We start from the raw sequence: 15193 nt of genomic DNA, 5'->3' as shown, positions 1-15193 counted from the left end.
CCAGAGGAGTGTTTTTGAGTGGAAACACTGGTACAGTGCAATTGATTTCACTCTATTTATGCACTTTCCCACTGGCAGTTCGTCTCGCGTAACCAAGGAGGCGGTTTCTAATCTTCTATGTAGTATCCACTAATAAAGAGAACGATCAGTGAGTTGAGACAGCGGGGCAAACACAGTTAACAGGCAGATTTGTAATGATAATGGGGCAGAAATAGACTTAGCTGTTTAACATCGGGGATGAATTATCCTGAGGCAAATCTATCCTTGTGTTAGGCGTTTAACACCAGTGGTAGAATACAGCAACATGTGAATGCTGTTAAACTGAGAAACTGAGAAAACTGAAAAAATAGAGAGATGGTCCCAGGCCCTAAAGTCTGGAAATGTGCAGCATCAGCGTGTGTTCTGAGTGTGTGTGTGTGTGTGTGTGTGTGTGTGTGTGTGTGTGTGTGTGTGTGTGTGTGTGTGTGTGTGTGTGGACATGAGTCAGTCTTCCATAATGACGCCCCTAGTTTAGGGACAGCATACACACTACGTAATTGACCGGTTTCCAAACTACAAGAAATGTTTACTTAGCAGCTGAGGAAACAGAAGTCTCCATGTGTTTCGGGTTAAAGGCACATTTCCGTGTTGAGAGGTATAATTGCTAAGCGTGGCGCACTTTAAGCAGCGTGGTGAGGCAAACCCTGAAAGCCGCAAACGGTGAATGATAAGTAGCTCGCCAGCTCCAACATGTGTTTTGTATCAAACATCCCGGACCTGAAAACAATTTCCCAATTTCCCCCATGGCCAGAGACAACAGAGGGCCTTGTGCCGACTCACAGGGAAAATTTAAGATCAACACTATAACTATAAAGCAGAGTTTATGATTTGTTTAATGGGTGATTTGATGTGAAATATACTTTTTATACACTCCCGCTGTCCAACAAGGCACTCATAGCAAATGAAGTAGACACTTTTTAATCCAATCTGTGATTTAGAGATGACGAATGAAAAGAAAAAAAAAAAACATCCCATGTTGTGGAGGGAACTCATTGTTTAAAGTGACTCAATCTGTCTGACAAAAAAGAAATCTTCAGTTTCAGAACAGCATGGGGAAAGTCAGATTATTGCTGTTATGTACACTAATATGAAACAGGGCTGGTTTCTACACCGCTCACAGACACTGCATGGCTGAAAACTTGAAACAGCACAAATGAGCCATGAGTCGTCAGTTTTTTGATGAATTTCATCCACGGAAGAGATTCATATTTTTCTTCCTCGTTGCCTGTGCCGAAGCAGATGTGTCCGCATATGTTTTCCTGCAGTATCCAGATGCTACAGTGAAACACCCATGTGCTTAACAAGCTGTGGACATAAAACATTGTCTAAGATTGTCTCTTCCAAGGCACTTTTTTTTAGAGCCCAGACATCATAAAGCGATTTATGACAGGCATTATAAAAAGCAAGCAACATTTCATTCCCGCACATAAGTTTTTAGAACAATCACTCAGCGGGATTCACCTAAACACTTACAATTCTGAGAAGATTATGAACACTGTCTATAAAAACCAAGGCGAAGAGGAATGACAATATGGTTAAAGATTATGGTCCCATGATGAGATGCACCATACTTTTTTGCAGCTTGTATTCTGATGATATACAGTATAATAAGCCTGTCTATCTTAAGCAGTTATGACCCAGGGCAGCACAACAGAGTTTAGTACACAGAGGCCCTGAGAAACCTTTTCTCTCTCCTCATCAATCTAGAGATTTCAACCCAGCAACTTTACATTCACTGAGCTCTTCTGTAATTTTAAAGTTACTGCCTGTCAAGCATCCCGCAAAAACATCAATCACAGCGTAACAGTCCTTAAAGGTGCAATCCATAACTTTCATGCCAAACTAGAACAAAGCTGGACTTATTACCAGCTTTGTAATATTGTTTCATCTCAGTTGTTGGTTTTTCCCTAGAGACATATTCACAAAAAAATATTATTTACTTAAATGATAATGTGAGACAAGTATGACTTGACAAGTCAGGATAAAATGTCTCTATTTTGGAACATAAGGAACATATCGAACTGCGTTAAATGTGCAGATTTCAGCTTTATATAAATTATAGTCAGAAAAGAAGCTAAAATCCAGTTTAATCCGGTAAATCAGTGAAAGGAGTTGATGCAAAAAATTGAAGTGAATTGGAATGGTAAGCAGAGGTTTAACTGAAGCACTCATATTCCAGTAAATTTCAAATTGCAAATGCTGGTAAGTGAGGGCTGCTGGGTTGATGATGAGGTGGTAGTTACCTCTGTTGCAGCCAGTTCCTGAGAGAGCTCCTGGATTCTCTGCTGCTGTTGGATCAGGAGCTCCTGGAGGGAAACCAGGGTCTGCTGCAGTTGGCTGACTGTGACAAAAAGCAAAATAACAGATGGTAAATTTAGCAAACTTCAAACAAACATAAAAAAATTAAAAAAGAGGAAGTAAGATGGTGTGATAAGGCTGCTTCGGTGTGTCACAAAAAAGCATTTTTCTTTCCACTCAACAGAGATGGTGAGACTCAACTTGTGTCACTAATCAAAGCTGTCCTCTAAGAATTGTAATCAAAGCTAATACCTGGTAACTTAGTCCCAGCTTTTTGGTCCGAGGCGCTCAGGGTAGAGGGTGGGAAGGGTGGGAAGGGGGGGCGGGGCACATAGGATGGAGATATTAATCTCTAGTGTCTGAACTTAAATCAAATAACAGTCTCTAACCTTCCATTATCCACCCAGACACTGCCTTAATGCATCTTAAATCCTCAAACGATCAACAAAGGAAAAAACAAGGCTCTCATTTGGGAGGAGGCTGCCAGACAAAATGTCCCCCCTAATCCTAATAAATATTGTTCTTTTTCCATTGACTTTGAAGATTGAATTAGTTCAAGTGTTGGTGTTGAACGAGGGTGTATGATTTCAAATAACACCGGGCACAGTTTGTTGCACCCTGCTTCCAGTCACGCGTGTATTACCAAACAATGCATTAAGTTCCCCCGAGCTGATTATATTACAGAAAACCAATAAACATTCATATAAATCATGGGCGTGTAAAGTGTTAAATCAAGCCTAATAGGATTAACATCAACAGATATTGTGGCGGTCTACTGCTGAGGTTGTCAGGCCAATGGTTAAAAGCCTGAGCTGCAGCCGGCTGGACGGGATGTAAAGAACCCTCCTCTTACATTAACCCAAGCCCGGGCAAAAGACAGAGCCCGGCTTGGAGGCTGTGTTCCTTTTGAAAAACCAACACAGACAAAATATTTGATCTTTCAAAGAAGCTAATATTTTGTAGTGACACCTGTGTTTAAATGGGTGGAGTTGTATCAATATAGGTGGGGTGCTGAAACGTTTGATCTTTTTATGCTTGCAGAATCCTAAAGAATACGAGTTTGAGCAGGATTGCTGGTTGGGCCAAAAAACTATTGTGCAAACAGTTTGAGTTTGTTACCAGGTTTTCTGAAGACGGCAATAAAACTAAAATACCGCAGCCATCCCTGCTTAAGAAGGTGTTACTGTGACAGGGTGTGCACGCTAAACCAAGAGCTGCTCTATTAGTGTCTGATTCCACCTCACCACAAAACAGCTTATCCAGATGTGTGGGTCAGTCTGCCAGCCTGTAATGCTGTGCCTCCTGAATTACCATTGGCACCACTTTTTCAGCCACTTCAGCCAAACAGCTAACAATCCAACTCTTTTCATGTCTCTCCATAAAGTTGACTCCTTTGTACTGTTCAGACACTTGACAAAAATGCATAATTTCTTATCCGAAGTTATCACAGATATGAAGCCAACAATAATGAAGTCAGGGACTTTGGCCAGGCATGAATCAGAAGGCGGCTGTAGCTGCGATATGTGTGTGTGCATGTGTGTGTGTGTGTATGTGTGTGCGTGCGTGCGTGTGTGTGTGTGACAGAAAATCAGAGACAAGATGATGTGTGAGGCTTGCAGCTGCTGTGAGGAGGGTGCACATTGTGTATTCAGTAAATTATTCAGTAAATACCTCAATATAATGTACACTACATATGTCCAGGCCAGTCTCTGTCTTTAATGGCCAGCTGGTCACCAATATGGCTCCCACCGACAAAGAGTGCCCAAACAGCCGCACAATTCCATTACAGCCTGGGTGCGCTGAAGGAGTTCCAAGATCCATTCATTAATTGTCTGTGTGAAGTTGTAGGCAAATCATAATGGGAGTCAAGGCCCCTACTCTCGAGCTGGGGCTGGCGAGAGAGACTAATGTAGTCCCCATTCAAAAGGATACATCACCTCATTGCGCCCGGCACTAGAGAAATACATGAACTTTAACAAAAGGGGGTTCAAGCAATTGGCAGCAGTGAGGCATTTGGTCACTATTACTCAGTGTGCAGCAAGGAGAGAGGGAGCGAGAGGAAGAGGAAGACAAAGAGAAAGCAGGGGGAGAAAACTCTCAGTGTAATTGCAACCCCTCTCCCCAACTGTTAACTACAACAGTCATTAACTACAATAGCAGCTTGGCTACTGCAGTCATAGCAAATTAGTTCCCCACACTGGCTGAAGAAAAGACCTGTGTTTTTTTTCCACTGCAGTCTCACCTACTCGCTGCAAAACACAAGAGGACTCTCACTGTGAAACCCTGTCTTTACCTACAAACAAAAAAGGGTTTGTATGTTGGCAAATCTCCAAAATGTGATAAGTAGAGCAAGAATGGGCAGTGAAATAGCCAGAGGAAATGTGTTTGCATAGTTGGGAGAAAATGACCATAAAAGAGCATATATTTGTTAATCAGATTCAGGGTGGCACACCTCGCACGCAATCTCACACAATTGCTGCCCTCCACCTACCTTAGCCAGCCAGAAAACAATAGCATGGGTGTGACTGGATGAAATGATAACAGCCATATTTTCATTTACACTATGTAGCTCCGTGACAGGAGCTGTAAACTCAAACACTTAATTTGTTTTAATTTGGAGATGAAGGAAAAATACAACAAGGGATGCTTGTTTTTAAACTGACAAGATCATACTGTTGATTCAAGTCTTTGTCTCTCTACTGCTCGGGGGTAATGATGATTCATACAGTTTTTCTACCAAACCTGAGATTAATTTGGCAGCTGGCTTTTTGCTTTACTAACTTTTGGCATAAAGAACTCCTGCAGTGAAGTCTTTACTTTGTTTGGTTATCTCATACAGACAGGTGTACACAGCTCACTTCCGCCTCACTGTGACCTTATTACATTTAGAAGGGAATTAATAAAAATCTATTTTGATCTAACAATAATTCAAACAAAAAAGTCAAACACTGACCTAAATTATGTCATATGCTATTAAATGTGTAAAATCTCATGATAGTGACTCAGTTGAAGTTTTGCTTTTAATGTTTGATTTCCTTCTGACTTTACTGTTAATCCACTATGTTCCTTTATTTAATTTGTTACATCCTGGGGTGTCATGAAAAGAACTTTGCAAATAAAATGTATTATCATTATAAAAATATACAAACATATAACATACACAAATAAAACTGTTTCCAGTGTTTTTTTCTGCCAGCTCACTTCTCTCAAATGGGGATTGGTAGCTTTAAGGTGAAAACACACTTCAGTTCGACACTACTGCTAACAAGACCAAACTTTCTCAGAGTGCCTCTCTCATTTACGCCTCCCTGGATTTTTAATTATACTGACGAAGAGCTCGGAAAGCATCTCTCTCCCTGCTACTCTCTCTCTCTCTCTCTCTCCGTCTCTCCATGTCTGACAGCCAGGTTGAGATTCCTCACCTGTCCAACATGGGAGCCGCACCTGTCACTGTGCACTTAATCACACTAGGGCCAGTGCTGAGCCCAGACGCCACACAGTGCCATGCCGCACGCACATCCGGCAAGTACACACGCGCACACATACATACATATGCGCACACAAAATTAAAATGAACTTTCTCGCCACCAACAGGGAAGAGGGGAGATGATGATGATGGCGGTGGAGGTTTGGATAGGGGGTGAGGATGGTGCAGGGGAGGGGGGAAGGGGGGGCAGGAATGGAAGGGGGGGTGAGACAGGATGGGCGGAGGGGGAGAAAAGTTGTCATTTCCCAACTCCTCATTAATATTCCGAGGTTAAGAGCTTTTCAGCGAAACGTAATTAATTGAGCCTGAGCCTGACAGTAAACAAGCAATTTCAAATTAAAGCGAAATGACAGCGGCGTCATTTGTTAAAAACGTGCGGGGCCCCCCGATTTTGGCGACAGATAAATGAGGGAAAATGTTAAGGAGGGAGAAAGTGATGAAGATATTAATCTTCACCTGTCTGTGTCAGCGTGCCACTCATTGCCGCAATGTTGCTCTCCATCCTCTGCAGATGCTTCTTGTCCTCTCGGCTGCCCATAATGAGGGGAAGGATGTATTTCTGCAATTAAAAGCACGGCACAATATTACAGTTCTCTCTAGTGGGAAGGAACAGAAAGATGAGCAAAAGACAGGGGCACCTAGACTTGGCAGAGGAGGGTCAAAGGCATTATTTTATTGGTCTAGTGCTGATTAGTGTCCAAACAACTGATTCAACCCTTTCGCAATCCTCTTTCTCAATTTGTTGACATTTCATAGATTAAACCTAAAAAATAATTAATTAACGTATAATTAAAAAGCGGTGCTTCAAAACATAATACCAATAAAATAAATGAATGAAGGCATGAAAAAGATTGCGAAAGAAAGAGACAAAAAACATGATGGTTGACAATGAAAATAGTTCAAAACCATAAACAATGTCATGTTTATCATCTCTCTGCCACTGAATGAACAGAACTTTACCAAAATTATACGTATGTCTGACAGCTAAATGAGGATGTTTGTTATCCAGTGTGACTGTTACCCACATCAGCAACTTGTGAGCGTCTCACTGAATCCTTCTAATGTGTGCGTAGAGCAGAGCTAACCACAGGCAATCGAAGTCCATGTGACCCCAGAAGACCCCACTGAACTTCAAAATAATATATTTTCCCCTTTTTTTAAAACGTTGAATAATATTTAATCATATTTCATTTAATCCCTCGCAGCCAGTTTGCAGCTCTCTGTTGTCCGAGCCAGGTTTTCTCTCCAGCTCAGGTGGCAACAGGCCACACCAGCGCTAGTAATAAACACTTTTTAGAGAAAAAGATTAAATGAGTGTCAACACGTGGTAATTAATAAGTGGGTTGCTGGGAGTGTGGTGTTTACAAGGTGCACCATAACATAAATAAAGTATGGGCAGAAGCCTGGACATATGGTGCGACTGGCGCTACGCTCCAGTGACATGACAGCAACCTGTGCCGTCCCGCCAGGGAATCCCACCTCCCAGGCGAGCAGTGGCTGGCAAACCCTGCTGCATGTAGGAAACAGTGGACTGGTGCAGTGTGTATTTTCGTAAGCTTAAGACTGCAGGTGCAGAGGAATAAGGGACAAGAGACCCTGAATGTGCACGTGCTGCCTTATGAATGGCTGTGTGAAGGAGGATGAAATAATAGGACATAACAGGATCTAAAGAGAAGCCAATATGTCTGACAGGGTCAGGTAGGCATATGCATGTACATGGTAGTGCTCCCTTTCATTCTCTTTCACACAGAGGAGAACGGCCTGTCATCCAGGCCAAGAGCTACTGCTAAAGCTTCTGTCCTCCTCTAAAACGAGAGTAATGGCTTCCACATGCCACTCAGACTACTACTAACAACCACTATGGGATTAATGTCACCAGGGACAAGGGGCCTCATGAGCTCATGTTCAAGGGCTGCTAAGCCCGATAAAAACCAGGGTGATTATTTTTAGGCGGTAGGACGTCAAAAAAATGGTTGTGTGCTGTGTTAGCAACTATATTTTTAAAGGAAAAAACATATATCTGAGAAGAGGAGGGAAGGAGAAGTTAAAAAAGAAGGGGGTTCAAATGAGATCATGCTTTGACGTAAAGCAGGGTAGGTTTAATAACAAGACCAGAGCGATGTTACATAAAGCAGAGGCGCCTTCTATTCTAGCACCGTAATTCATCATAAACTGATAGACTTGCTAAGGCCACCAATTTAAATGTAATATCAGGCAGAGTCAGTACTGACAGATCTCAGGATGCAAAGTATAATACATAGTACAAACGTTACAGAAACATTAACCATAAAAAACAAAGTTGGGTAGGGAACGTTGTTAGAAGGGCAAGAGAAACAGGGTGTTACTTACCTTATAAAGCTGATGAAAACCGAAGGCGATGCCCACCATAATAATAGTGAGGGCACCATAGTCTCTCCATCTGTAGCCTGCTGGACCTGGAGAAAATAATACATTATTTGATCATGATAAAATACAGTAAAGTTAAGCTTTAACTACTGACCACAAACGTTTTATGTGGTCGAAATACGTCAGTCTTTTGGTATCCAGGTTTTTGGAGACTGTTTTCATATGCATGTTTGACATTTTAAGATTTTGGGAAGTACTTATTTACTACCATAATTTGTTGCATAGTAATGGAATTTATCCTAACTTTGACAAATATGAACCGAGACATATTCACCATGATTTATTATAAAACACAAAGAAGTTTTAAGAGTCTGCTAACTGAATTTTATACTGTACAGAAATGAGTGGAAACCAATGGATGCCTGACTGATAGAAAATACATTGACAAAACTCGAGCAAAAATGTTTGCAGAATGGTTAGATGTGATATTAAAGCAGCTGTCGTTTTTATAATAACAATGGATCATATATGACTGCATATACTATGATTGACTTTGGTGTTACCATCATTCCATTTAATTATCATTTGTTAAAGAAAAATGCCTGACCGATTAAGGTAAGGTGTGAAGAGCAAACAGGCGCTCTCTATCCTGCTCTTCCAGAAAGCATACCATTGCCTTCCACCAATTTTGGTGTGTGTCCTAAAAAATATGGTCTGTATAAACCTTTAAACAACTGAAAGAGACAGAAAGGTGACTGAGTGTTAGTGTGTGTTTGTGTGTTTAGAATTTGACTGTTTTGCTGAGTGACAGATAATGTGAGAGCATGTCTTTGTGCAAGCTGTCATCTTGGTAGGCCAACTGTCTGTCAAAGTGGAAATTCCCCACATAAGAGAGGCATTCAACTGAAAATGTCACTAAACAACAAACAGGTCTTGAGGAAATAAGAGTTTTTTTTTCTTTTATTCACTCTGATGGGGCCCAAATGAAAAGGAAATTATAAGAGGCTAGGCCACTAAAGTACACCATTGATATTCTATTACAGGTCTGATTTCACCTAATGGGTTATGTGGTAAATTGTTTACTGGCTTGAAGTAAGTAAACCAGATTGATGTTGCTTCTCACCACTTGTGTGATTTGACATGCAAATCAAATGAGAGACCCACTGTCATATTGGACTATAAGGTATATTTCCAAGGTGAATTCCATTTTATTCTCCTTACTCAAGGGCACGTTTCATCAATGCCGCAGCATCCAGAGATGAACCTGTAACCTCTCGTATCAAAAATTCTGAATCATTCTCCAACATCCATATGGTAACCACATAAATTTGGGTCTTCATCAACATTATAGCTACGATAGCTTGTCACCTATCCCAGAATACTGTGCTTTTGAAAGGCTTGGAAGTCCTTGGTATGGGTGGTTGACCCTGAACAAGCCTCACTGCATCACCAGGGGTCTTCACTTGCTCTTTTCCCCCCTTTAGGATCTCCCATTCTTTCCCTGTCTCTCCCTTTTTCTCTAGCACTTCCACTCTGCCATCTTCCTTTTTTTATTTGGTCACTTAAGCTGTGGAACTGTGGTCTCCATCCCCCGTTTTTCCAATCTCCTCTCAAATTTATTGGGTTCAGTGGAGGCCTTCCTGTCCTTCTACTGCGTGGAAATAGAGATCAGAGTATCCATTACTTCGACAGAGATTGATGCGGGTCTCCGTACACCGTCCCCATAACAAGGACATCAAAGGGAGGTAGCCCCCTCTTTTCGGCGTGACCCCCCATACAAGACTCCCGGCTCTCACCTCATTATGCAGCTCCCTTATAGCCGTTTTGATATAAAACCCCCCACTATGGACGGAGAGGCGCGAGTCTCCCTAACTACATGGCCATCCCATCAACATCACTTTCATTACAAAACATGAGATGCCGGGGGAGTCAAGGACAGTGTGGTAATAAATGAGGGTGGAATACATCTGGAATCATTGTCATATGGGTTAAGCATTACGTGGGCTTCATTCTGCATTGGTAAATCAGTGGACAGCATTCATAACCTCCTGAGGTAATAAAGATACAGGTTGAGGTGTGGGGTCTTGCCATGGTGGAACCCCTTGAAACAGAATGGCAAGGAAGACTTCATGAGCTTGTGCTGTGCAATGTGTCTGAATTCACAACCACAGCAAATGTTACATGATGTGCTATACTGTAGTGATTGTAAAGATCCAGGTATTTGGTGAGCTACGAATAATCCCATTTAGTGGGTGCACATTATTTAAAAAACACGAGGGATCTAAGTTATAAATTAAACACATTTACTCCAAAAACTTTTTTACCCAGGTGCGACAGTGCACATAAATATTAATAGTATGTGTATGCAGTGGGAAAGAAAAGGATGTGTGCACTCACTGTGTGGTACAGTAGCCAGTTGAGCTGCATGGAGTGGATGAGGGGCCCCTAAGGGGCTCAGAGGCAGAACTTCTTCTGTGCTGCCGGAGCGCTGGATGGCCAACTCTACCTCCTCATCTGTCAGACCTGGAACCAAGAGACACACCTTTAAGACATTTGGAGGGGGTACAGTGACTCTGTGTGTTAACGGGAAACACCAAAGGGCACCTCAGCTATCATAATGTATGCTTATATACTTCCCAAGGTCCCCACAACTCTTTTAAGAACAATTTAAAGAAAGTATGACAAATCTCCATTCAATTGTACCTACCCTCTTCTTAAAAATGTATTTTAATTTCATAATTCAGAAATTCCGATGAGAGTTTCTGTTTCACGGCCATCCATCAAAAGAGGAAAGTGTGGAAAGGTTCGCACAATGAAATCTGAAACTCTGCTAGCCTATTAACTGCCACCAAAGGCAAAGAAAATAAGAGTCTGTCCACTTCTCCAGTTATATTTCCCATGTGGAGATTTCATACACCCCAGACAGCGAAAATGCATTATTTTAATTTCTTCATTGTAATGTAAATGTATTACATAATTTTGCAAATGCCAATATAATTTAATCTTCAGATCTTTTTAATGATTTTAGTGATGATTAAATTGCAAAGGGCTCCCTGATGGAGAATCAGAGGGGAGGAGAGAAAAAAAATCTAATATGAACATCTCCTTTTGTGGCAAGAAAGGATTTTATTTCAGGCACCATATGCTGCCATTGCTGTGGGTCTCATCTTTTAATGAGCATCTTAGTCTAAATAAAGGATAATAATTATAACTTCTGATGAACTATATGAACTACATGAAAACAATCAAAACAGTATTAACCAATTTATAGCAAAATATTGATTTTTTTGTATGCAATGAAGTTTTTGATACTGATGAGCACGGTTTAGCTTATGAAGAAAAATCTCCATATTACCATGTTGTTATGTAACACTAATTGTAGGTTACCAGTGTGTCTCTAACTAGCATTTTACCATTACTTCCTTGAGCCATTTTCCCTGTTTATTGACAGTAAATCCCCTTTGTAAGAAAGCCTTTTAGTTGAACTATTCCCTCAGGATCATGAGAATTTACAAATGCTCAGAATAAGCTTCCTCCATGCTTCGAGCAATTGGAAAAGGGCTCAGTTGCAGGTTTTCATGTGATGGTTGTTGCGATTTCATTAATTGTAACTGTTAAGAGCCAGATCCTTATAACTCTGATACTGACCTCCAGAGTGGTCTCCACAAGATACAGTAACACCCATGTGTAGTGTTACTGTTTAGTGTGTAAACCTGTAAAACAGCAGTTTCATTTTCTTAGGGTGGATAGGATATTATAACCAAACTCTTTAATCAAATGATTCCTCATATTTAAATAGCTGTTTAAGCGGCCTAATTATGTGTCAGATCTGACTATCAGGTTGACCCTTGATCTGAAATCCCACTTTAACCTATCCTTGTATCAGCAGCGTAAAAGCATAAAGACAACCTTTGATAATCTACCACACTGCTTATGCCAAGAGGAGGTCCCTCCCGTCACCTATTTAAATGCTCCGAGGACTTCAAATGGCCATGAAAATTGTTGAATAATTGAAGGCAAATATTGGCCGGCCTGTAGTCTACAGTAAGTCCTGAGTGCCAGGAAGTGGTGAGCGCCATGTGCTGAGTTTGTGCAGTCAGACTGCACTGTCAAATAAGCAATAATGTGTCCCTGGACTCCTGATTCATCTGACCACAGCAGACTACATGGTGGCAGACTATTGAGTGAGACGTGCAAGGATCTCAGTTTCACCGAATGAGGAGAAATAAAAACATGCTTCAGGTTTTTCCTTTCACCTTGAAATGCAAAGTCTGTTTTCAAAAATCTACATTTAGGCTGCTATCACGCTTAATGTATGTACATCTTAATGTCTATTGACATCTTTGATGTTGTTTATGCAGCAAATGAAAGGTTTTTCACCTTGCATAAAGATAAAATTCCTACAGCTGTTTTCTAGTCAAATTATAGCTTGCTAAGTTGTGTTGTAGGCTCTGATCTGTTTATTGTTGAGGGGAAGACAACAGCAAATGAAAGCGCCCTTAGATCCAAAAGAAAAGGGAACAAGGTGAAAGTGAGTTTTACATATAAAAGGAAAAGACAAAAAAGGGTTTGTGAAATTTATTATGGGTTCCAAAACCTGTGGAATGACCCCTGGACCCCTATTTCAGATCGACCTGTGGGGAGATGAATTTTTTAAGACATAAATTACACCTAATGACGACACCATAAAAAAGAACAATAATGGAAAGCTATTCTGTATTTCATTATACTGTATTATTTGGTGCACCTGATACACGCAGTGCCTGTTTATGAGTCACCGTATTAGCAGATGCTCAGCCAAAGCATTTGCTTTGACCTTGCCATTCTCATTGGGGCATGAAATTACGTTGCTGGCACCTCGATATTACAGCTATAAATACTGTAAACTGCATATCTGGGCTACGTTTTCTATTGTCTTTCAACATAAACCTGATCGGTATTTATTTAAAGGAAAACCCATTGCTCGTCAGGTTATTTACAGCTTTATTTTCAATGGCTCATATTCTCTGGGCATTTTTTTAAGGGCAAAGAGGCAGCAAGGCTCTTACATTAAATCCATTTCTCCAATTCTGGCACTTCTGGACTTTATGGGTCAAGACCTAGGTCGGACAGCCAATTATAAAAATTGCTTACTAAAATATTTTGGGTGGTAAAAGGTGAATGCTTTTCACTGTCCTCCAAGGCTTGAATTATGAAGTTGTCCTTGAGTGACATTACTTACACTTTGAATATCGTGTTTAGAAAAAAAGATGCATGGCAGGGGTCATAAATAGATGGAGGTCAATGGGTTATTAAGAAGTAGAGTGCAACTTCAACCTGTTTCTCATGCTGTGCTGGCGCAGGAGATTCTACGTGTCATTTGGTTCACTACAACTGCCCTAAATAATGACCACTCTCATAGAGTATTCATTTATGTATTAAAAAAGGAGACTCTGTTCTCATTTCCTTGCTTTATCGCCTTGTACTGATGACAAAGTAGGCAAGGCCTAGGCTAGGTGGCGCCGTGGAGTAATTTATAACCACATCAATCCGTTTACCTTCTAAGCAGGCCTTGGTCATTGTCATTTTTGTCCGAGAGGTGAGTCACATAACCCCACTTACAAACTGCATCCTATTAATATATAGGATGATTAACCTTATCCTTACCCTTACCTTCATACCAGGTATGGTAATAGACCACGGACAGCCTACCTGTGTTCTCTGTGACCCTCGATAACTGGCCCTCTACTCAGGGTGAAATCTATTAGAATTATTTATTCAACTCAATAACAACTGGGACGGTATAAAAAAGAAATCAGTCAAGCCATCACTTGTGTCTCACTGACAAAAAATGTATTGTGACTGTTTCACATGCTGAATTGACCTGTAATATACACACTCTGTGAGTTTTAGTTTCTTAAACAAACTGTACTCAGTTTGGTATCTGAGTGCGCCTGAGTGATGCCTGTTTTGGGGCCACGGTCAAAGTGACATGTTTAAACCTGGAAAATGTTGTTGGAGAATTAGATTTTTTGGTAATTATGTGTGTAACTGCTAATTGTCTTGGCTAAATTGTGATGCCAAAATGGGGCCCAACGCTCTTTAGTTGTTACATCTGTTAATTGTAGAGGACATAGATGGCACAATTCACTAAATGAGACTGTAGCACATTATATTTCACTCAAACACAATAAAATTTACTTGATCTTGGCAAGGAACAAGTAAGGCAAAATTGCTTCAAGATGGCTGTAAGACAGTTTAAATGCAATTCATTTCCCCACTCCTCTGCAAAAGAAAGAAAAACATCAAGGACTCAAGAAGGGCAGCTAGAAATATTGGACTGCATAATTGCCAATTCATACCCTGAAATTGACAGTTGAAGGAAAAAAAGAAAATTATATTTTTCAATGAATATTGAAATAAACCACACTATTATGATCTCTTAGGAAAAAAAAGAAGATGTAACCACAGAGGCATCCTTCAGTGCAGATTAGGGCACAAATGTGCAGTGAAATAATATGCACGAGCGAGATTATTGTGTAAAGATTCTGCAACATGCAATCAAAGTGGGCCCTATTTTCCCCTTCATCAGCTGTCCAGCGTAAGTACTGGCAGCAAGAGGAATCCAATTTAAATTCCACTCCACTGGGAGATGGTATTGTTTCATTTTATGTGTGCTTTGACATTTCTGGCTGTTAATATAGAGTAAAATCCAGAAGTATTTACATAAATATGACATTAAACTGTATTAGAAATTAAGACGGACACATTTGCGGTGGTGACTATGGGTGGAAGAGGATGCTTGAGTTTCTAGGTCAAAAGGTTGAGAGGACAACACAGTATCGGCCCGGTGATATGTGTATCAGAGATCACTGTGGCTCAAAACAGACTTAAAAGAAGGAACAAACTGCCAAACATTATGACTGTGAGTTTTTATGGAGGAAAAGTGGTCAGTTCAAAAGGGAACTCTTGTCAAAACAGAAACTTAAAAACAGACAGATGGTATCTATGTTTTTCATTTAACTCATCATTAAACAGAAAAGG

At 40.6% G+C, this 15193-nt stretch overlaps 2 protein-coding genes across 4 annotated transcripts in view; both read right to left on the bottom strand.

Annotated features, from left to right (window-relative positions):
- Positions 1 to 15193, bottom strand: part of exosc10 (exosome component 10) — a 161907-nt gene that overhangs the window by 60797 nt on the left and 85917 nt on the right. The window lies entirely within an intron of this gene.
- The window catches only part of pex14 (peroxisomal biogenesis factor 14), a 46051-nt gene that overhangs the window by 8465 nt on the left and 22393 nt on the right, over positions 1 to 15193 (bottom strand). For all 3 annotated transcript variants that reach the window (XM_062427614.1, XM_062427615.1, XM_062427616.1), the window contains exons 4-7: positions 10568 to 10693; positions 8174 to 8259; positions 6281 to 6383; positions 2283 to 2380 (exon numbers count right to left, since the gene is read on the bottom strand). In XM_062427614.1, the coding sequence (XP_062283598.1) occupies positions 2283 to 2380; positions 6281 to 6383; positions 8174 to 8259; positions 10568 to 10693 (413 nt within the window). The remainder of the gene's footprint in view (positions 1 to 2282; positions 2381 to 6280; positions 6384 to 8173; positions 8260 to 10567; positions 10694 to 15193) is intronic.

This window comes from Scomber scombrus, chromosome 10, assembly GCF_963691925.1.
Source record: "Scomber scombrus chromosome 10, fScoSco1.1, whole genome shotgun sequence".
NCBI classification, from domain to species: Eukaryota; Metazoa; Chordata; class Actinopteri; order Scombriformes; family Scombridae; genus Scomber; species Scomber scombrus.
The sequence above is the reverse complement of the archived record's forward strand: the minus strand, read 5'-3'. Positions and strand labels throughout refer to the sequence as shown.